Here is a 23,745-nt window from a genome sequence, read left to right on the forward strand (position 1 = left end):
TTTGGAGATTTTTTTCCAGGCCAGCATGAACTCCAGGTACAAAAATTACGACCAGAAATATCACTAGCTCAAACTGGCCAAAATACAGTGCAAAACAAGGTGATTAGTTGGCTAAAGCAGTCACAGGAAGTCACCAGGAGAAAATGAACAGAAAGGGCCTATGCTCTCCTGAGTCTAGAACAAATGAAAAACCCACTGAAATCTTAAAATCCTCAAATGGGCTTAAGAGGGAGGAACAACAAGAGACGATTTCACTTGATTGGAGTGTCTAGAACTAAAGATCAGTCTCAGGATAAAGGAGCTGTCTATTAAGACTGAAAGCAGTAGTTAGTTCTTCATTCATAGAGGTTGCAAACCTCGAGTTATTTTTTTCGAAAGGTAAAAGGGACTAACCCTCCAAGAGGAGGAGGAGCTGTAGAAGTGACAGAGGTTTGGTGAAAAAAAAGTGGGGCATCTTTTGGTATCTAGCCATCAATGTGAGATGGGAAGGCAGCTGGAGTCATTTTATTTTAACTTGCCTTTTCAAACACCAAACAAATGTATACAACTGTTGTTTAGCTTAAGAATAAGAAAAGTAAATTGGTCTTGAAAGAATTATATATATTTTCAACCAAACACAAAAAATTACTATTTGAATTGGGGTTAATTTTGCCCATCAGGAAAATATAATTAAAGCAGATTGAAAATAACATTCAGTCAAAAAGTATCAAACAGGTCTATAGGGAGTGGTTGAACCAAAAAGGTACAGAACAAAACTCCAATTTGTTAGTATATTTGGAAGTCAGAAAATTGCTGTTTAACTCAAAACATTTTGACATTGACAATTTCAAGCACATTGCATTTACGGAAAGTAGGGTAGAAAAGAACACCGTGGGCAATTCCAGATTGCCAAATTTCAGGTTAGAATCCTATTACTTGTCAGCTGCTTTCAGATCCAAAACCTGCACACAGCTGGCTGGGTAGTATCAAGTTCAAATTATATTTTTAAAAAACTTCTACATGGATGCAGGAACAAGAACTCCTACCTTTTGTCTGATGCTCTAAGCACCTTGGCAAACACCTCAAGCTCACAGAATTCACCACCAAGTTGGCATAAGCGTCCTTGTTGATAAAGCTGCAAAAGCCAATGGGAATTTAGTCAGATCAGGAAAATTACATCACTAATTATAAGTATTTACATATTTTGTTAACTGTAAAGAGAAAGATGGAAATCAATCCATTCCCCCAGTTTTATTTGGGCTTGCCACTGTTTTTGATGTTTCCCCTTATTTTCAAAGGAGCAGTTGTACAAAGTTTCTTTGCAGTCAAAGGTTAATGGATCACTGACTACCTGAGGGGCAGCAGCAACGGTATCAAGCATATCAACCAAGGTGCGACACATTTTGTGTGAGAGAATGTTGTTTCCTTTTATGGTGTATTTCAACAGAGAATTGCTTTTCATTTTTTGCACCTGCCATTCTATAGCTTTTCAACAAGGCTGCTGACGTATTACTGAATTAGGCACAATTTATACCAAAGACGCCTTTGAGGGGCTGGAGCAAAAGTAAGAAGATAAAAACAGCCCAACTCTGAACGATGGGATGAAAACAACATTTTGAGACAGGAAACTACTAACCACTCAAGACTTGAGCATAAATAAGAAAAAAAAATGAAGACTGTAAATGATAATTACAGCTTGAATCACAAACTTCTGGACCTAAATGAAAACTGCAGCAGAAATCACACAAACCTTGGCTGAGTATACAATTTTATGAGACAGTTATCTTTGCCTTTTATCTTTTATTTCCATAGAACATGCTGTTAAGTTACGCAGAAAGATAGGAGTTTGAGCAGTGTGAACTACATCCCTTTGTAGATATCTCAATCTGGAAACACGGCCAGAGGAATTTCTATGCAATTAAAACTACAACTTCCATGACACATCATTAACTGTTGAAGCAAAAAAGAATGGCAAAGCAAAAGTTAAGCAGCTCAGCATGAAATCCTTCACAGTACAGTTATAAGTTAACTTCTTATTTTATTACTTGCTACAGTTATGACCTACTGAAACACAGCAGTTAACATATACACATTTGAAATGATCTACTTTCTGGGCACTGTACAACTGTAAAGTCTAATGCCAGGGAGAGTCTAATATGTCCAATAGCTCCAGAATGTTTTGCTTCTCGGAGATTTCTCTTCTTCTATTTCCAAGCAGTACATTGTTTTAATTAAATTGAAAAGACATAATCTGAACAGTCCAAATTACAATCTTTTAAACGAGGATCAGAACCATCAAAAGGAACTACTATGCAAACTAAATTTGTAACTTCAATATGTATTATTTTTACACTCATCTGGAATTTATCACAACATTCATGCATTTCAGAAAAGGAGGTGTTTCAGACAGGAGGGGATGGATAAAACGAAATCCCCAATTCCCTTTCCTAACTGTCTGTAATCAATGTAGTTTCATTTTGAAAATGCTGATCAGCATATTCTCAAACCCTGTTTGGAGCTAGCCTGCTGCTATCATGGATTTGCATATTTTTATTTACATACACCCCAGCAAGTCCGTCACTTTGTTAACAGTCACAAAACATATACTCAAGAAAGGTATAATTTTAAAAACGGGCATATACTTCTAGAAGTCCCAAAACAAAATAGTTAGCAGTTCACATTGTATGAGTCCAAAGAAGAGAGCCTTTCCCGCCCTAGAACTGAAGTTTCAACAGTTCAAAGGGTTAGGGTCAGTTTTGGATCACTGCAAGGTTCTTTCAAAGCAAAGACTTCTGCAAATCACATATTGAAGCTTTGGAAACGGAGGTGATCAGAAGTCCAATATCATTGCAGGTGCTTCCTGAGCTTTTCAGTACAGGCTGGAGAAGTCTCGTAAAGCTTCAATCAGCAGCAGTGCTGACATCAGTTTTCAGACTACCAGGAGTCTTCGGGGTTTTGAAATTAAAACTCTTAGATCAGGAAATTAATTACGTGATTACTGGCCATTGGTTCACAACACAAGGCAAAACATGTCCTTTTGATAACAAGAATTAGATTCAATCACATGGGCAAAGGCCACTGATCTTCAGCAGCAGGAAATAGAGGTCATTCACACTTCCTCTGTTGTGAATGGATCTTAATGCTTTTCCTTTGTTACATGACAAACCTGAGTAATGACTAAAGGATAATAATGTGTAACAAGATAATTCTGATAACAAGAAATTCTGAAGAAGGGTCTAGACCCAAAACGTCAGCTTTCCTGCTCGGCCTGTGTTCATCCAGTGCTACACCTTGTTACCTCAGATTCTCCAGCATCGGCAGTTCCTACTATCTCTAAAGACTCATGGAGTCAGCTTTGACAATAGGTCTCAAAATTACACAAAAATTTGCAAAAAAGTCAACTGCCACTTTTGCAACCACTTCAACAGTTCATTGCAGTCCACTTAAAACTGAAGAGTTAAAAAAAACTGTAACATCTTCAACAAAAAACAAAGTTGCTGGAAAAACCCAGTAGGTCTGGCAGCATCTATGAAGGAAAAAAACAGAGTTAACTTTTTGGGTCCGGTGATTCTTTCTCAGAACCAGACCCAAAAGGTTAACTCAGTTTTTTCCTTCACATATGCAGACAGACCTGCTGGGCTTTTCCAGCAACTTTGTTTTTTGTTGAAGATATTACAGCGTAGGCAGTTCTTTCAATTTTTCTGTAATATCTTCAGTCCTAAATCAGAAATTATAAAATTGTACATTTAAGCCATTTGTGTTCTAGAAATAGTCACAGAAAAACAATGAAACCATATTTCAATGCATTACATAGTCCTGGAATGTTCAGAGGCAATTAAAAATACACTTACATATAATTCTGACAAGGACAAAGTCTTAGAGTAAAGAAAACTTTTTAAAGATGCCATTGCAAATAAATTTGTGCTGCCTTGTAAGTATCCTCCTTGTTGGGGAAATAAATCCATCCGTTCATTTGGTATCTGAGCTGGGCTCGATCGAATCAAGTTGATCTCTTCTGAGCCATGCTAGAAGACCAAGTGCAACAGGCAACAGAAATCTAGGATGCCCTGCAGGATGTTTAGATATAACAAAGGTTTCAGCAAGAGAAGGCTTCTAATATCCCTTGTCACAAAAAACAAACTGCAAAACACTATTTAAAATTAATTGTTCCAACACCCATAGACATTTGGGGGGGGGGGGTCGGGTAAGAGAAAAAAAGTTCTAGAATTAAGTATTTTTGAACAAAAAGAAAAGTGCTTTCTGATTTTATTCCTAACTTCTAATGTTCATGTTTATGCCTTCTGCTCAATTTCCCAGAGGAAATAATTTAATACATCTAACCCACTGAACTTCTGTATTGTTTTAAGCTCCTTGATTCAAACACCATTTAAGCTATATCCATAACAGCCCTTCAAATCTTAAATTTTGCTGAATCAAAAGTAGCGCTTCCAGTACAGATAATAAAAACTTCCCTAAAGCTGCTTAACATGGCTTGCAGTGCTCATGAGGCCTGACCCTTGTCATTCACCTTATCTACATTCCTCATGATTTTATAAGCTGTTCAATAAGGTTCTCTTAACCTGAAGCATCAAGGGCTGAAAAATTAATGTAGGGCTGCTATTTCCCATACATGTTGTTCCTCCAGGATTTATGGAAAAACATCTATAAACAGCAGTGATGATATTAGACCTTAAAATTAATCACAATTACAAGAAATACATAAATCAGTAGAAATTATGGAAGGCCCTTTATCTCAAAGCAAGTCAACAAAAGTTTTCCCAAAACAATGCCAGCCATCTTCCACCACCAACATTCTAGCTACAAGATGCACTGTAGTAATTCACCTAAGTTCCTGCAACAACCATTCCAAATCTACAACCTCTACTAACTAGAAGGACAAGGGTAGCAGATTCATGGGAATGCCACCACCAGCAGAAAGTTTCCTTCCAAGCCACACAACATTCTGGCCTGGAACTGTAATTATCGTTCCTTCATTGGCATTTGGTCAAAATCCTGGAACTCTCTCTCAACAAAGCTATGGAAGCAGTTAACTACAGGAGTTCGAGGTAGCTCACGACATCATTGACAGGGCAATAACTGCTGGCTTAGCCAGCAACATCTAGATCTCATGAATGCATTTTTAAAAAAACCATGTTTGAAGTTACTGGATAAAAATTTAGGTCTCTTCAGATCACTGACTTTATTGTTCAGCGGATAGGAATAATGGCAAGTTAGCTTAGCCATCAGGATCCGCTTTCAAAATTCAATCTACCCTACTGTTAAAGTTTCCTGATCCTAATGCTGTTATGCCAACTGAGAATTAAGCTATTAAACATTCCATCTCCCACTATCTTACTTCAGCAAACATTCTTGACAACACAAATTTCTGAACTGGGAATAACTCCTCTTCTTCAAAACAGTGCCACAGGATCTTTTACAAACAGCTAAGCAGGAAGATAGGACAACGGTCTAATGTCTTGTTGAAACATAGTATCGTTGACAGTTGACACTGCCACAGTACGGCCCTGGAATGTCAGCCTTGGTTTTTTCAATGTAGTCCTGATGAAGGGCATAAATCTGAAATGTCAACTTTCCTGCTCCTCTAATGCTACCTGACCTGCTGTGTTACTCCAGCTCCACAATGTATTGACTGATTCCAGCATCCGCAATTGTTACTGTCTCTGAGCCTTGGCCTTTTTGGTTCTCAAGCTGCACAGCAGGCTGGAAGTAAACAATGTGGCTATGTAACTTATTAAGAAGTGTTGAAGACATGACAAACAAATGGTTAGGTAGGGCTTTTAACTTAATTGAACACGTGATGGTGCTTCACAGGAACATTATAAAGCAAAATTCAAGGGCGTAAATGAGACACAAGATGAATTACATTGAAATCTCATTATATTTGCAACGTTAACTCCTCTTCTTTCCATAGACATGCAAAGTGTTTGCGGGAGTGATGTAGAAAAAAACGTCCATTTCTTCCCCCTGTGGTCTTGTATCAATTTAAATACGTTATCAAGGAAATTTATGATTTCCTTATGTGTCATGATTTTAAGTTCTTTGGAGAGTTGACAGTTCAGCATGTTGACAAAATCATTCCTGTTCTGCTTATACAGAGTCAGAATCCTGCAGCACGGAAACGGAACCTTCGATCCAACCAGCCCACGCCGACCATATTCCCAAACTAAATTAGTCCCACCTGAGCTTGGCCCATATTTCTCCAAACCTTTCCTATTCATGTACTTATCCAAATGTCGTTTAAATGTTTTAACCGTACTTGGATCCACCACTTCCTCTAGCAGTTCATTCCACACACACAAGCCACTTCCCGTGTAAAAAAGTTGCCCCTTATGTCGTTTTTAAAAATGTTTCCCCTCTCACCTTAAAAATATGCCCCCTAGCTTTGAACTCCAACAGCCACGGAGAAGACCCTTGTCATTCACCTTATCTACATTCCTCATGATTTATTAAATTGCTCAATAAGGTTACCTCTTAACCTCCTATGCTCCAGTGAAAAATGAGCCAGTTTTCCAGTCTAGTTTTACATCTTAAACACTTCGTTCTCAGCGACATCCTGGTAAATCTTTTCTGAACCCTCTCCAGTTCAATAATTCCTTCCTATTACAGGGTGACCAGGACTGCACACAATACCCCAAAACAGGCCTCACCAACGTCCTGTACAACCTCAACACGATATCCCAATTCCTATACTCAAAGGTCTCAGCAATGACGGAAATGCCTTCTGAACCATCCTGTCTACCTGTGACACAAATTTCAAAGAATTATGTACTTGAACTCCCAGGTGTCTGCTCTACAACACTATCCAGTGCCCTCCCAATAACTGCACAAGTCCTGTCCTTATTTGTAATACCAAAATACAATACCCCACATTTGTCCAATTTAAACTCCATTTGCCACTCCTCAGCCCATTGACCCAATTGATCAACAGGTCTTTGTAATCTCATAATCTCCTTCATGGTCTGCTATACCACTAAAAACCTGGACAGTGTTTTCTCTTAACCCAAATCTATCAGGCAGGTAAACTGAGCAAGCTGATTAAATCTTTCACTTTTATGACGACTTCAGGAGTACTAGTGCTTGAGTATCAGTGCGCTTACTAAAGTGGGTTATGACCACATGCGAAAGGAAAACATCCTCTTCAAAAACACAACCAACCAGTTAACAAAACACTCCTTTTAACACGGAACCACAAAAAAAATTCATGTACACACCTGGATTCCCACAGCCCTTACTGGAATACACACTTCACCTTTCAAACTGAAAACAGCCCACCTTACAATGGCCCACCTCCCAGCTAACAGCAAACATGTACCACAACCCGATAACTGTCCTAAATCGTGAACTTCCAGGTTTCAACCTTCGAACGAAATTTTGGACAACTCTTGACAAGTTGAAGATGGGGCCAGAAAAGATGTAGACTATCCTAAAAGCTCAAACAGTTTGCGCAAGTCCACATATCAAATATATCAACGTAATCATAAAATGCTGTTGTTATGTGACTGAATCAGCTAATAAATGAGTTCATGAGAATTTAAAAAGTTGCCGCTGAGAAATCTCAAGTCGCGGAAAACCTCTGTGCCACCGGTGATGCCATTTTAGTACCATGGGAAAATTTGCAGCATGCAAAAACGCGAACATTCAAAGTCCAAATGCCCCAATATTCAACACCAGACAGCTCTAACAACCTACACTGAAAACAAAATGCAGAAAGTCAATATTTTTACTGGCTTTTGATTGCATGAAGCGGTGTCAAATGGAACACGTTAATCACGAGTGTCAGGCTTCACGCTATCCTTTATATCTTTATAGCACTCAGAATTCCTGTTAAACTCAACATGGGAACAAAATAAATTCATGCCTGAATGTCATTAATATTCATAATTACATTAAGTGAATGCATAACAGTTGTTGGCAAACGAGCAATATTATTTATAATTATAATGTTGCATGATCTCACTGAAAGATTAATGAATGATCATATGCAGAATCCATCAGAAAATCAAACAAAAACGATGCAATGAGAATTAAAACCAAATGCCAAAACTTCACAAAAATAATGGTCAAAAATAATATGTGCAATATTTTCATAAATACCATGTGTGTAAGAACAAGTCAATACCTAGGAATTCAACTACGTGTGACCTGGCTCCTGTCTCCTCAGTGTAAGTCCACTATCTACTAGGCACAGATCAGGAATTTGATGGAATATTCTCCTTGCCTGGATGAGGGCAACTCCAACAATCACTCAAGGAGTTCATCATTCTGGTCAATGCAGCCCACTTAATTGGCACCTCATTCACCATGTTCAACATTTAGTTCCTTTGTAATGGTATAGTAGCAAAACAGTGAACTGTATATAACATGCACTACGAATCCTGAGACAGCGCCTACCAAACCGACAGACTCGACCTCTTAGAAGGACAGGGCAGAAAACAGCATCATGGGCTAGGTCCCTTGAAGCCACATACCATCCTGATTTGGAATCATATTATAATTCTTTCACTATCACCGGGTCAAAATCCTGGAACATCCTTCTCTGTAGCACTGTAGGTGTACCTACACTCCAAACTGCAGAGGTTTAGCAGTAAAATGTTGGCCTAGGTATCAATGTCCTCATCACACGATCAAATTGGAAAAGAAAAACCCAGTTAAAGGAAAATGTTTCATCGACTGTACCTCTTGGTCACGGTTTAGACTAAATAAACCTACCCAGTAAGGTCAGAATCTTGAAATCTGTCCTTTATGTATGTAGATATTATTCAAATACTGTTAATTTAACTGTCAATTTTACATTAAATGATCAAGGGAGAATTTATTCCAACAAATTCTGACATTTGTAAAGAATATTTTGCCCTGATACATTGTCATGGCGCTTTTGTGACTAATCATGTAAAAAGATTTAATTTGTATATCTTGGAATGATTAATTTGTAGTTATGGATACCCAGAGTGTTAACACTTTATTTTCAAGAAGATTCATAAAAGCTACTTTTGCTCTGCTTTTTACGTGATATAAACAACTTCTTTGAAGCTTTCAGACATGTTCTGCAAAGCCACAATTAATACAAAATGTACACTGGGTTATTCAGCACATGTTACTCTGTTGGTCAAGTCTTCATTCAAAAACAGGCAAATGCTTAGATCTTCACTTAATTTTAATACCATGTTCAAATTTCTTCTCCAAAATGAATAAAAAAAACACATAACACTCAAAATGTAAATTAACTCAATCTATTCCTTAAAAATTGCCAAGTAACTAACTTACATTTAGATCTCCATCCCACCATCGTGCTCCCTTTGAACAGAAATTCTTCATAGCATCACCCAAGTCAACTCTGAGTCAACTCACTAATGAGGCATTCAGAAGCTAATGCACTATCCTTGTTCAAGAACCATACTGATCAAACTTTCTGGAAAAGACAGGAATATGGCTACAAATTCAATGTAAATTCAGTCAAAGGCTAGCAAATGTCAGCCATTTAAGACCAGCAAGATGGAAATCAAATGGTTAGACGTTATGTAGATGAATGTATGGTAGGTTATTAATAGGGTTTATTTTCTTTTGTTCAAATTGTACTGAGCAGTATTTTCCAAAAGCAATACACTTCTAATACAAGGAATAACAGGTTTTTTTTTTAAAAGAATGCATCTTCGCTAAAAATCAAATAAAAACAGTACACATACACTGTTGAAATGACATTTATATTCAGTTCCAAAGTATGTATTTTGTGGACTGACTGCAAATTCCTAGTCTAATTGATCATTCAGGAACATATCACAAGTTACACAACTTAAGAGTCTTTAAAATTAATTAATATCACACATAAAAGTCAAAACACATTTCAATGTTTGACTAATACCTGAATAAGTACACATTTTACTTCACCAGTTTGTGTGTACCTGATTTTAACAAATCACAAAAAGACAACGAAAGTTTGGACATGAAAAAAGAAAGAAATCAGATCAAAAGGTATACAGAACAATTAAGAATATATGCTTTTCGTACACCTCAATTCGATACTCTAGCATATCTTTAAACATTTGCTACAGCCTTATCCTACAAGCTAATTAGTGAAAAATAAACCTACCATCTACTATCAGCATGTTTAAAAAAAGTTGGAGGGGCTGCCTTATTAATTAACGCTACTTTCATCTGATGATATTTCTACAATTACAATATGAATTGCAATGTATACAATACTGAAGGAACAGTCTGATCAGAATACTTACAGTTTGATCATGTCTTCTTCTGACTTGATTTCTACTGTTTTCACCAAGTTATTAAACGTTATTTTTGTTTTGTTAACTGCTGCTCTGCATTGGACTGACAAGCTGAAGACCTCAGTTTAATAAAATCCTTACAACTCTTCAGTTATTTCATCATTCCTCATGGAGTACAACCATTTCTCCAATGTATGAGAGTCTATTTACACTTGACTGCATTAAATTTAGTCTGTTCTACCCAGATTTTATTGAAGTTATTTGGTAACTTTTGAGTTACAAATTTGACCAATTTGCATCTAGTTTCTGAATTGAGGATACACATCAGAAAAGGCAGTCAATTATCTCAAGTAGTGTGCTTAGTGGAAAAAGGTCTCACTTCACTTTTGAGTGAATTTAGTTTATGCAAATGCGATGTACTTGCCAATTTTGAAGATTTCTCCACTTCAATCAAGATGCAATTGTCAAAGTTTGCAGGATGAGGAAATGACCTGAACAAATACATACATACCATTTGCAAAGTTAATCTATTTTAGTACTCGATTTTTTTTCTGAAAAGTAACTTTTGGAAATGTTAAATACAGTTTCATCAGTTTAGCTGATTAAGCCAAGCCAAATGGAAGGCTGCACATTCAATATTCATTGATTGCTCATTAATTGATCTCAATAAACATGTGCCAAAGTCATCTCAATTTACAAAGTTTAGAGGGCAACCTAAAAAGTTTTCTAAAGCATTTCCTTTTTCTTAACACGATCCAGCTCGGAGCACATGTGGATGACAAGTCTGGCTTGGGGAAGAAATGGTAGTGGAGATTAAAAGGAATCCAAATGATGTTTGAGGATAATCTGTGATGTTGCTTACAAACTACAACGATAATGTTTAGAATTTTCTGATAAACGGGGTCATGGAAAACTACCTTTGCTTGTTAATAATAGCAACACCCCATGCACACTTAGCTATGTCGGGCATTTGTCAGTCTACTAGGGAAACTGAGGCTACTTGGCAAGATGATGCAATTTTCAGTGCACAAGCATGAATCTATATTATCTGTGGGATTTAATTGGAAAGTTTTTTAAAAAAAACGCAAAGCGTCTGCATACAGGTCAGATACAACTGGACCCTAAATAACTACATGGGCCAATGAGTCCAGGAACTGTTTTATACCCAACCTTAAAATCTCTCACTGAAACAAAAAAAATTGATCTACCCAGAAGGAAATGAAGTCTAGTTGAAAGTCTCTAAGTTAATAATTGGAATGCTTATTTTAATATTCCATCTGTATTACTTTACCAAGTGCCTACAAATAAGTGCCTTTTAAGAAAGGGGAAAGGTGGTCATTACAACAATTGGAATTTTATATTATGGCATTTAATTGTCTACAAATAACTCAAGTCAAAAAAGTTTACTAATATTCAAAACAAGATGTAGACAGTTGCAAAAATGTGGACAACACTCAGTTGCTTAGTGTGTAGTTCCATAAACAATTTTAAACTCCACAGCTTTTATAATTCAATATTCTCTATACTTGCGGCAGTATCCCACACAAAAATCAATGCACTTATTTAGAATTTATTTGCAAACTGATAAATGCACTATGATAATACTGAAAAAAATGTAATCTCACATTTTACGCTAATGCCCTCTCTGTGTAACAACAAACATTTTCCTGGTACTGGAATGAGCAAAGGGGATTTGAAAGACTGAACACTTTCCGGGCTTCTACAGGAGAAATATTGTTTAAATAACTAAAGGACCAGCCCATCAGCTGTGGGATAAATACACAAGGGCCTACTGTCAGAGTGACAGCAGACAGGGACAACACAAGCAAGGCAACTGTTCATCGTTTCCAAAGAAATGATAACAACTTTAGAATTGCACATAATAAAAGTGGAACAAGACTTTTTCAGTCACCATAAATTAGAAGTCTTGAAAATGAGGTTATGAAGTGTGTTAAACTGTCTTCCTTCTGAAACTTGGTCCAAAAATATTTTTGGACCAGGAACACTGTAGTATTTGTCGTCGTTTCTATCAAGAAACTGAATTTTCAAATTTATTAAGCCAAAGAAGGGCACTAATAGTATTACATAAATGCTATTAATTGAGCTTTTATTTTCTTTTGCCCATACTTCCTCAGCAATAGTGCTTAACTGATAAAGGGGAAACCTCATTTTCCGAAAAGAAAATCCAGATGGAATGTGGCAGTGCAAATTCCATACTGCTTCCTTGCCAGTGACATTTTAAGCTCCATTGCAAGAAACATAAAGAGGATTAGGCTGTTCAGGACCTTGATCCTATATAGTGATTCGACATAATTATGCCTGACCTACAACTCAGCTTACTCCGATCCATAGCTTCGATCCCGAGACTCTACTTACTTAATAAAAATCCAAATTCTGTCTTAACTACTTCCATTGGCCCAGCAATTTCCTCATATACACTCATGCTTTTATCGTTTTAAAAAAACTAATCAATTGGATCATTCCTCAATCTTCTAAACTCAGTGAATAGAGGTCTAGTTTTGTTAGGATTCCAGTTAGGATAATTGAACCAGTCAGATACCCCAATGAAATCTGGCTTGATAGATAATGTTTTTTTTAAAAAGTGATGCAAAACTGTAAAGTTTCTTTAACAATGGAACAAAATTGAATGTATAAAACTTGAAAACAAAAAGTTATCAAAGTACAGGCAAGAAGAGTTTTTTAAAAAAAAAACTTCAAACACCAAGCGAAACAAAGTTTCAATCTATTACCCAAGATCATTCCTTTATACCACAGGATCAGTCATACAGCACCGGAACAGGCTCTTCAGTGCAACTCGTCCATGACAAAAATCAGGTTTCCTAAACTGAACTAGTTCCATTTATCTGTGTTTGGTCTATATATCTCTAAAAACTTTTCTTTGTACCAGTCCAAATGTCTTTCAATGTTGCAACTGTACCTGCCTCTTGCATTTCCTCTGGAAGTTCATTGCGTACAAGCACCAGCTTTGCGTGAAATAGTTACCCCTTAGGTCCATTTTAAATCTTTTCCCTTTCACCTTAAACCTATGCTCCCTATTTTTGCATTCCCCTATCCTGAGGAAAAGGCCTTGGCGGGCATACCTCAACCTCCTACAGTCCAGGGGAAAAGTGCCAGTCTATCCCTGTAATTCAAACTCTCCAGTCCCAGTAACATCCTTGTAAATTCTTTTTTGCAGTTTATTAACATCCTTCCTATAACAAGGGAATCAGAATTGTACACAGTAGCCCAAATGTGGTCCTACCAATATCTTGTACAGCTGTAACATGATGTCCCATCTGGTATACTCAGTGCTCAGACTAATGAAGGCATGCGTGCCAAGTGCCTTTTTCAGCACCTTGTCGGCCTATGACACCACTTTCAAGAAATTATGTAGATGAACCCCTAAGTCTCTCTTTTCAACAACACTGCTCAGGGCCCTAATAAATCCTGCCCTGGTTAGCCTTACCAAAAGACAATACACCTTGCATTTATCTGAATTAAACTGCACCTGCCATTCCTCGGCCTACTGGCCCAATTGATCAAAGATCCCATTGTACTCTCAAATAACCTTTTTCACTGTTCGCTACGCTATCAATTTTGGTGTCATCCACAAACAAACTAACCATACCTTCTATACTCTCAACAAAATAGTTTATATACATGATGGCCAACAGTGGATCCAGCACTGACTCTTGTGGCTTATTGCTGATCACAGGCCTCAGTCTGAACAAGAACACATCTATCTCTTGGTTATCTCTTCAAAAAACTCAATCTAACTTGAGACACGATTTCCCATGCAAAAACCAATGTTGACTATCCCTAATCAGTCCTTTCCTTTCCAAACATGAGGAATCTGATGCGCACAATCCCCTCCAACAACTTGCTCACCACTGACGATAAGCTCTGTAGTTCCCTGGCTTTTCTTTACAACATTGCTTAAACAAAAGGCACAACATTAGCCACCCTCCAGTCTTCCAGCACCTCATCCATGGCTGTCAATGATAGAAATCTGTTTGCTAGGGGCTCTACACACCCCTGGGACACAGTTGGTCAGGGCTCGGAAATTTATCTAACTTCATATGTTTTAAGACCTCCAGCACCTCCTTTTCTGAAAGTGGACTCTTTTAAAGACATTACTATTTAATTCCCCAAGTTCCCTAGCTTCCATGTCCTTGTCCACAGTAAATACTGCTAAGAAATATTTGTTTATGATCTCGCGCCTCCTGCAGCTCCATACAAAGACAACCTCATTCATCTTTAAGACACCCTATTCTCTCCCCAGTTACTCTTCTGCTCTTAAAGTACATGTAGAATCTCTTTTGATTCTCATTTACCTTATCTGCCAAAGTTATCTCGCCCCCTTTTAGCCCTCCTGATTTCACTCTTAATTGTACTCCTAAACCCACCACACTTCTCAAGAGATTCATCTGAGCCTAGGTGCCTATACCTGACCAATGCCACCTCCTTTTTCTTGATCAGAACCCAGTTATTCAGTTATCCAATGTTTCCCAATCCTGCCAGCCTTGCCCTTCAAACTAACAGGAAAATGCGACCCCTGAACTCTTTATCATAGAATCCCCAGAGTGTGGAATCAAACCATTCAGCCCAACAAGCCCACACTGACCCACCGAAGCGCATCCCACCCAGTCCCATCCCCATAATAATCTTGCATTTCCTGTGGCTAATACACCTAATCTGAACATTATGGACAACTTAGTATGGTCAATCCACCTAATTTGCATGTCTTTGGACTGTGGGAAGAAACCGAAACACCTAGCAGAACCCACGCAGATTTGGGGAGAATGTGCAAACTCCACCCAATGTTGGAATTCAACCCAGATCCCTGGCGCTGTGAGGCAACAGTGCTAATCACTGAGCCACTGTGCTGCCCAGGCTCACTTTTGAAGGCCTTCTACTTATCAAGCATCCCTTTACGTGCAAGCAGCCTTCCCCAACTTTTGCAAGTCCCAGTCTAACACCACCAAAATTGGCCTTGCCACAATTTAGGACTTTTAACTTGTTGACCATAACAATCCTTTTTCCATAAGTACTTTAAAACTAACAGAATTACGATCACTAGTCCCAAAGGACTACTGGAGACACGGTGGAAGCTAGAGACATTAAACGTGGAGCTGAAAAAGCACAGCAGGTCAGACAGTATCCAAGAAGCAGGATTTCAGGCCGAAACCCTTCGTCAGAACTAGGAGGTGGGGGATCTGGGGGTGAGATAGAGATAGGTGGATGCCAGTAGGTGGTTACTGCGGGTGGTCAGTGGGAAGGGTGGAGCAGATAGGGGAGTAGGAACATGGACAGGTTGGGAGTAGGGAGATTTTAAAGCTGAAATCAATATTCAAGCTCGTGGACAGTCAACTCCCAAGGCAAAATATGAGATGCTGTTCCTCCACTTTACGTTTGGCCTCACTCTGACAGTGGAAGAGGCCAAGGACAGACAAGTCACCAGGGGACTGGGAGAGGGAGTTAAAGTGAATTGCAACCAGGAGGTTGGTACGCTCTAGGCACAGATGCTCTGCAAACTGGTCCCCAAGTCTGCGTTTGGTCTCCCCGATATTGAGGAGACCACATCAGGAGCAACAGATACAATAGATGAGGTTAGATGAACTGCAGGTGAATCTCTGCCAGATTTGGTTATTCTGAACCTTGGACGGAGGTGACAGGGGAGGTGTTGGGGCAGGAAATGCAGCTCCTGATATTGCAGAGGGATCGGTGAGGTAAGGGGCCACAGTGTGAACAGTCCTGGTGGAAAGCGGACAGGGGTGGAAAGGGAAATGTCTTTTTGGCGGTGGGGTCTGATCGTATGTGCCGAAAATGTCAGAGGATGATGTATTTTACTCTGAAGTTGGTGGGGTGGTATTAGAGGACTCAGGGGACATGGCGGCCACTTCCGCCAACAAACATGTGACGACCACTGACCAAGTTGCTGCTTCCGCTTCCATCCATGTGACTCTCCTGTACAAATACACACGCCAGTTAGTCCTCAGCAAAGGACTCGCCTTCATTTTCCTGCACACAAATGACCAAATTCCACACATGCCTCAAAGTCTAGTTCTTTTTCCACTGCCTCCGCCTCCACACCTATTTCCTTGAACAGGAATCCAACCCATCCTCTGACGACCCCTTCTCTTGCCTCCAGCAAACTCCTCCTGGACAACTCTCCCAGTCTCCTACCCTCCCTTGACCTCTTCATTTCCAACTGCTGCTGCGACTACATCAATTGCCTGAATCTCTACATTCGTCTCACTTATTCCAACCTCACACCATTAGAATGCATGGCCCTCCGTTCCCTTCACTCCAACCTCAACTTCATATTAATTATTCTAATGGTGGGGGTAGGGGGTGGGTTTGGTCCAGGAACTCCCTGCCGACATTCTGGCCAATCCAGGCCCTCCACCTTTTCCAAAACTTTCAATTCCCAGGCCCCGAACACCTCATCTTCACCACGGGCATTCAGTCCCTGTACACCTGTATACCCAATGGGGACGGCCTAATAGACCTCTGCTTCTTCCTTTCCCGGAGGCTCACCCAGTTCCCCTCCACTGACATACTCATTTTCTTGGCAGAACTAGTCCTCACCCTCAATAATTTTTATTTTGATTCCTTGGACATATCAGAAACCAAAGGGGTGGCTGCATGCACCCACATGGGCCCGAGCAATGCCTGACTCTTTTGTAGGATTCATGGAATAGTCCCTCTTCAACAATTACACTGGCTCAATCTCCTACCGCTTTCTCTGCGAAACTGATGACTGCACCGGTGCTGTCTCATCTCCTGGAAGGAACTCAAACAATTCAACTTCACCAACACCTTCCACCATGCCCTCAAATTCACGTGGATCATTTCTGCCACCACACTCCCCTTCCTGAGCCTCTCCACCGCTGGTAACTGATTCACCAATTTCAAACTCACCAATTCCCACAAATATCTCAACTACACCTCTCATCCACCCTGCTGCAAAAAATTCTCTCATACCTATCTTACACTCTCAATTTGTCTGCCTCCACCACATCTGCTCCTAGGATGAGGTGTTCTACTCTCGGACTTCCCAGATATCCTCTTACTTTAGGGACCGTAGTTTGCCCTCCTGTTATCAAGGATGCCCTCAACCCGCATCTCCCCAATTTCCTGCACTTCAGCCCTCAAACCCTCTCCCCCCAACAATAAATATAAGGTCCACCTGTTGTCAGGAGCAAGGGTTACATGGTCTCCTCTGTACCGCAGAGGCCAAACTCAGACGCAGGGGCCGGTTTGCAAAGCATCTGCACTCTGCAGGCTCCAACCAACGCAACCTTCTGGTTACCATACACTTTAAATCCTTGGTTACATGTCCCTCCTTGGCCTCCTCCACTGTCAGAGTAAGGCCAAACATAAACTGGAAGAACAACACCTAATATTCTGCCATAAGAACCAAAAGACCTGCTGGGCTTTTCCAGCAACTTTGTTTTTGTACCTCATATTTCGTCTTGGGAGCTTACAGCCCAATGGCCTCAACATAGATTTCAGCTATAAAATCTCTCCTGCCCAATCTGTCATCTTCTGGCTCACCGCTACACTCTTCCCACTGACCAACCACAACAACACCCTACCTGTCTCCATCTCACCTACCCAAAAACACTAACTCTCCTGCTCCTTGGTTGCTGTCTGACCTGCTGTGCTTTTCCAGCTCCAGATTTATTGAAACGTACACTGGCCTTCATTGCCATAGGTTGAGTGTACAGGAGCAGGGATGTCATGCTGCAATGTACGGCACTTTTATGAGACCACATCTGAAGCACTGCATGCATTTTTAGTCTTCTAATCGAAGGCAGGGTATTTTGGCTATGGAGGGAATGCAGCTAAGTTTTAACTAACTGATTCCAGGATGGCAGGATTGACATATGAAAAAAGACTGGATAAGTTAGGACTACAGGGGGACCTCAGAAGACTATAAAATTCCAATAAAACTAAACATAGCAAATTCAGGAAGGATATTCCCAATGCCTAGAGCATCCAAAAATCAGGAGTCACAGTCTAAGGATACAGCAAAGGCTAATTAGGGTTGAGATGAGGAGAAGTCTCTTCACCCAGAGAGTGCCAATTCTGTGGAATTCCCAGCCACAGAAAGTGGTGGAGGCCAAAACACAATTTTTCAACAGTTATTGTTATTAGGGCTAAAGGGAACAAAAGGCATAGGGCAAAAATCAGGAACGAGGTACTGAGTTAGATGATTAGCCATGGTCATACTGAATGGCAAAGTAGACTCAAAAGGGCCAAATCACCTATTCCAGTTCCTATTTTCCACATTTCTGTGTTACTTTCCAAAACAAAATGTTGATTTCTAACAAAACACTCCCACCTGCCAAAGTTGTGCAAACTAACTTTTCCAGAGATAACTACATTTTCCCTGAGGTTTTGACAATTTTTTAGGAGATAAAATATATTCACTTCAGAATTCCTCCTAACCACCCAAACCTTTTACTCTCTGGGTCTTCTAGAATCAGATCACTGATTATCAATTAGACTATAAGAGGTGAAGGAGTGATTATGCTGAACAAAAGAAAAGTTAATAGCCTTCAATGTTTATCCCACCTGTCTTAATCAATATAATAAAAACAAATCTTCCATTAACACTCCAGGGTTCTATGTTCGATGACATACTTGATTAGGTCATAGCTCCATAAGGACCCAAGTGGAAGACACCAGACAGGCAAGACAGTAAGGGGATTTATACAGGCCATTACTAAAGAAGGTGCTGGTGAAGCAGCAAGGCCCAATGTTGGATAAATCACCCAGACTGGATGGGATACAAATAAGCCCAGGTTTCTGAAGGCGATTCATGGCAATCTTACAGGAATCAATGGAGTCAGCGACAGTCCCAGAGGACTGGAAAGTGACTAATGCAACATCCCTGTTTAAGAAGTGGGGGAATTTTCCGAACACAGGAAATTATGGACTGGTTAGCTTGACCTCGATTGTTGATAATTAATAATGGACTCTTTAGAAGGTTATGGCATTGCAGGGTATTTGAAAGTGCATGGTAAAATAGGGCTAAGTCAGGATGGTTTCATCAAGGGAGATCATATCTGACAAATCTGTTAGAATTCTTTGAGGTAACAAACAAGTTAAACAAGAGGCAGCCAGTGGACATGATCTATTTGGGTTTCCGGAAGTCCTGTGACAAGATGCCACATAGGAGGCTGCTAAATAAGACAAGAGCCCATGGTGTTAAGGGCAAGGAGCTGGCATGTATAAAGGATTAACTGACTGGAAGAAGGCAGAGAGTGGGGATAAAGGGGTCTTTTTCAGTATAGCTGTAATGGAATTCCGCAGGACCATAACTATTCATGTTATACATTAATCACCCGGACAAAGGAACTGAGGGCACTGCCGCTAAGTTTGCAGATGACACAAAGCTAGGTGGAGGGAGAGGTAGTGCAGAGGAAGCAGGAAGCTTGCAGAAGGACTTAAACAGGCTAGCAATATGGTCCAAGAAATAGCGAATGGAATACAACGTGGTAAAATGTGAAGTTGTACACTTTGTTCGGAAGAAGAGATGTAAACGATTTTCTAACGGGGGAAATGCTTTAGAAATTTGAAGCATAAAGGGACTTGGGGCTCATGGTTCAGGATTCTCTGAACATTAACATGCAGGTTCAGTTGCATTTGCATTCCTAAATGCCAATGTTAGCACTAGTTCTGAGAATAAAAGAGCACGGGTATACTGCTGAGGCTGTACAATGCTCTGGTCAGACAGCATTTGGAATACTGTGAGCAATTTTAAACCCCACGTCTAAAAGAGATGTGCTGGTGTTGGAGACATTGCAGAGGAAATTCACAAGAATGATCCCAGGTATGAGGGCCTTGTGATACAAGGAAAGGCTGAGGGGTCTGGATTTTTTTGGGGTCGTGGTGTGAGAAATCTCACTGAGACTTGCAGAACACAGAGGCCTGGATAGTATGGATATGGAGATTATATATGCACTGATCCCAAGAGAACAACAATAGAGCAAAGGCATGAGCCTTTATAACAGAGAGGAAGAGGAATTTCTTCAGCCAGAGGATGGTGGAAATCGTTGCCACAGACAGCTGTGGCAACCAAGTCACTGAGTATATTTAAGACCAAGCTAGATAGGTTCTTTCTTCGTAGCCAGATCAAAGGCAGTGCCATAGAGAGTGATTGGGGTTATGGGGAAAAGGCAAAAGAATGGGGTTGGGAAACATACCAGCCATGATTGAGTGGCAGAGCAGACACAATAGACCAAATGGTCTAATTATGCTATATCTTATGGTCTTAAAGTCATATGGAGATCTAATCCTAGTTATTTTGAAACCCTTCAGAAAAAAAAATCTAACCCTATATGCTGTTGTTGTAAAATCCAAACTTCAAATCGGACATCTTCCATCACAATTTTTCATCATTTAAACAGACGTATGATTCTGGCACATCCAGACTGCTTCTCATCCAAGATGAACATGTAATTCCACATGTGCAGTGCCTAATATCGGTCTGTCAAATGGAGTGTGATCAAGACATTGTACAACTGACGTGAAACTTCCACACCTATGACTTTACACCCACTGCATGGAAGAGTTAAAATTTCCTCGAGCACTTCTTTACTTATGCACTGGCTTTTATTGATTTGTGGCCACCAAATTCTTTTCTTCTCCACAGTTCTAGTTTTGCACTATTATAAAAACATTCCCATTTGTTGCTCTTTCATCCAGAGTGGCCAGCCTCATACTCGCCTGTTGAATTGCATCTGCTGTTGGTTAGCCTATTTAACTTGTTTATGTCCCTTTGCAACTTTCAGTTTCAACACCGATTGCAACATTGTGCAGTGTTAGTTTGTTTTATTGCCTTTCTCCCTACACCAAGAGGAAATCTTAACCATATGGCATACAAAGTTGATCCAAGTCAAATATCGCTAGTGCCATTAGGAACAAGGGCAAGGTTTAATTTGTCAGAATGGCTTATGTCTCTCTTTTTCACAAAGATTCTTCATGTAACATGTTACCTGACAAAGACAGTATAAGGGCATCAAGAGTATTCTTTAATCAACAGGCCAAAAGTTTCATAAAATCAATTTAAGGTGACTGGCTCTCTAATTCTTCCTCCGTCCTTGTGGGGAACATATCATGTCTACTTAATGTATTGCAACAAGCCTGGTAGCTTACCATGGGAGAAATTACAATATGAAACTAAATAACAAAACCAAAACATGCTTTCACACCACATGAAACAGTGATTAAAAAAAAGACAACGTACCACAGACTTCAAAAAAAAACTTAGTCCATTGTGCATTCTGCTAAAATACATAATAACTTTTGTTCCTAACTGCAGATGGGAAAACAAATGGGTAACAGCATTGACGTTTGGTCTTCACTAAACAAATAGCTGGCAAGTGGCTGGTGGGACCAGCTGATCACAAACAAAATTAGCAGGAATGTGCCAGGGCTGAATTTGTACAAAATATTCAAAAACACAGATTTCTCATTTGTTGGTTAAGAAAAGTAAAAGGTAGAGAGGGAAGTGATAGCATATACATGATGCAGAAAAATTGTTTTCCCTTGACAGACTTGCCAAAGGCCATAATCTTAGAATAAGAAATCAACCATTTAAGACACGAATGAGGAGGAAATATATCTCATGGAGTGTTGTGAATCTATGGAATTCTTCATCAGAGAGCTGTAAAGGCTGAGATGTTAAGTATATTCAAGGCCAAGGCAGACAATTTCTTAATTATTAAGGGAACTGGCAGGAAAATGTAGTTCATGATGATCAGACCAGCTATAATTCGATTGAACGGCAGAGCAGATTTCAGGGGCTGCATGGTCTATTTCTGCTCCCATATATCATGACATACGCCGTTTAAATAAAACTGCAAAGAGCAACAGAGCATTTTACTTTTTCCAGCGTTATAGTCTGTTTACTATCAATAAATTAATATTGAAATCTTACCAAGTTTTTTTAATGTCCTTAGAACTGACTAATTTCTCCAAAATAAAGCCCAATAATTTTACTCAAGAAAGAGGTAACCCAGTGGGTTGCTACAGCAAGTTGACGGTCGATCTGATGTGGCCTGAACTTCACTTTTCAGCTTGTTCCTTACAACCCTTGTGTAAACACATCAACTAGGAAGTGTAAAGACAGATTCAGGTTAGGGTCATCGTTTGCCTGGTTTTGAATGGCAGATTGAGGGTAGCAAATGTGTTTCTAAAACCAAATATCAAAATTAATGTAAGGTAATTTACTCGTAACAGTAACACCCACTATTCCCGAGCAGTCCCAGCCATGAGCCAGAACCGGATAACGGTGATCATTGCAGCCGAGAGAAGCCAGTTAATTGGTCGAGTCAGCGGCAATGCAATAAAAAAAATCTGAAGAGGTCAGGGTACCGAGAGGGGATAGATGACCGTACCTTGTAATAAACATCAAACTGTATATTTTCGGGCAGCGAGCGGATCTCCCTGCGGGAACGAGTGTAACTGTCCACCACGGCCGAGATTGCAGTGTTATACAGCGTTTCGGGAATCCATTCCAGCTCCACCGCCGCCATATTGTTGATGTCTTCTCCCCCTCAGCGGCCGCCTCGCATCCCAAACAGGAACCAACCGACCGAGCGACAGAGCCGCAGGAACCTGCAGCCCCTCGCCAAGACACAACACTGATCGTCAGCCTTCAAACAATCCGAACGTTGTTGTTTAAAAATGAAAAAGAATTGAATATGCCATTCAACCGAAATACACTCCCACCGCCTTTTCTTCCTCACACTTCATTTTACACAATTTCCTCGCAGAGACAGAACATTTTTTTTAACATACGCTGAGCGTGGTGATGTAATCCCACACGCACGACTGTCCCCGCCCATCTACGCCCTGACACACGAAGATGTATTTTACGTCATCGAATTTTTAAATAAAAAAAACAAAGCGAAGGGATCTCCCGCATTGGGAGTTTCCCCTCTTCCGCTCGACTGGGTTAAATTCTCAGAGTCACGTACACAAAAGGCAGGATATTGGAAGGGCGGGCAGTTAGACATTAAAATCTAGATAATACAGCTTCTGCAACAGTGAACAATATGAGCCAGGAAACCTAAATTCAAGTTCCCACCTACTCCAGAAGTGTGTAATAATATCTCTGAATTAATTGATTAAAAATATTTATTCTGACTTTGAGGAAGATTCTGAAACGTTGATAATGTTCCCATCTCTGATCCAGGAAGCCCAAGTTCAAGTCCCATGTGCTGCAGAGATCTCTGAAAAGGGTGGCACTGTGGCTCAGTGGTTAGCACTGCAGCCTTACAGCACTAGGGACTCCAGGTTTGATTCCCGCCTCAGGCGACTGTCTGTGTAGAGTTTGCACATTCATCCCGTGTCTGCGTGGGTTTCCTCCCACAGTCCAAAGATGTGCAGGCTAGGTGGATTGGCCATGCTAAATTGCCTGTAGTGTTCAGGGGTGTGTGGGGTCTGGGTGGGATGATTCAAGGGGTGGTGTGGACCTGTTGGGCTGAAGGGCCTGTTTCTACACTGT

General features: G+C 40.0%; 1 protein-coding gene across 1 annotated transcript in view; it reads right to left on the minus strand.

The window, feature by feature from the left end:
- appbp2 (amyloid beta precursor protein (cytoplasmic tail) binding protein 2) overlaps positions 1-23,068 on the minus strand; it is a 69,662-nt gene extending 46,594 nt beyond the window's left edge. Inside the window, exons 1-2 of the mRNA XM_048557269.2 lie at positions 22,634-23,068; positions 1,026-1,114 (exon numbers count right to left, since the gene is read on the minus strand). Of these exons, the coding sequence (XP_048413226.1) occupies positions 1,026-1,114; positions 22,634-22,771 (227 nt within the window). The 5' untranslated portion in view covers positions 22,772-23,068. The remainder of the gene's footprint in view (positions 1-1,025; positions 1,115-22,633) is intronic.
- Between the last annotated feature and the right edge of the window lie 677 nt (positions 23,069-23,745).

Source organism: Stegostoma tigrinum, chromosome 27, assembly GCF_030684315.1.
Source record: "Stegostoma tigrinum isolate sSteTig4 chromosome 27, sSteTig4.hap1, whole genome shotgun sequence".
In the NCBI taxonomy this organism is placed as follows: Eukaryota; Metazoa; Chordata; class Chondrichthyes; order Orectolobiformes; family Stegostomatidae; genus Stegostoma; species Stegostoma tigrinum.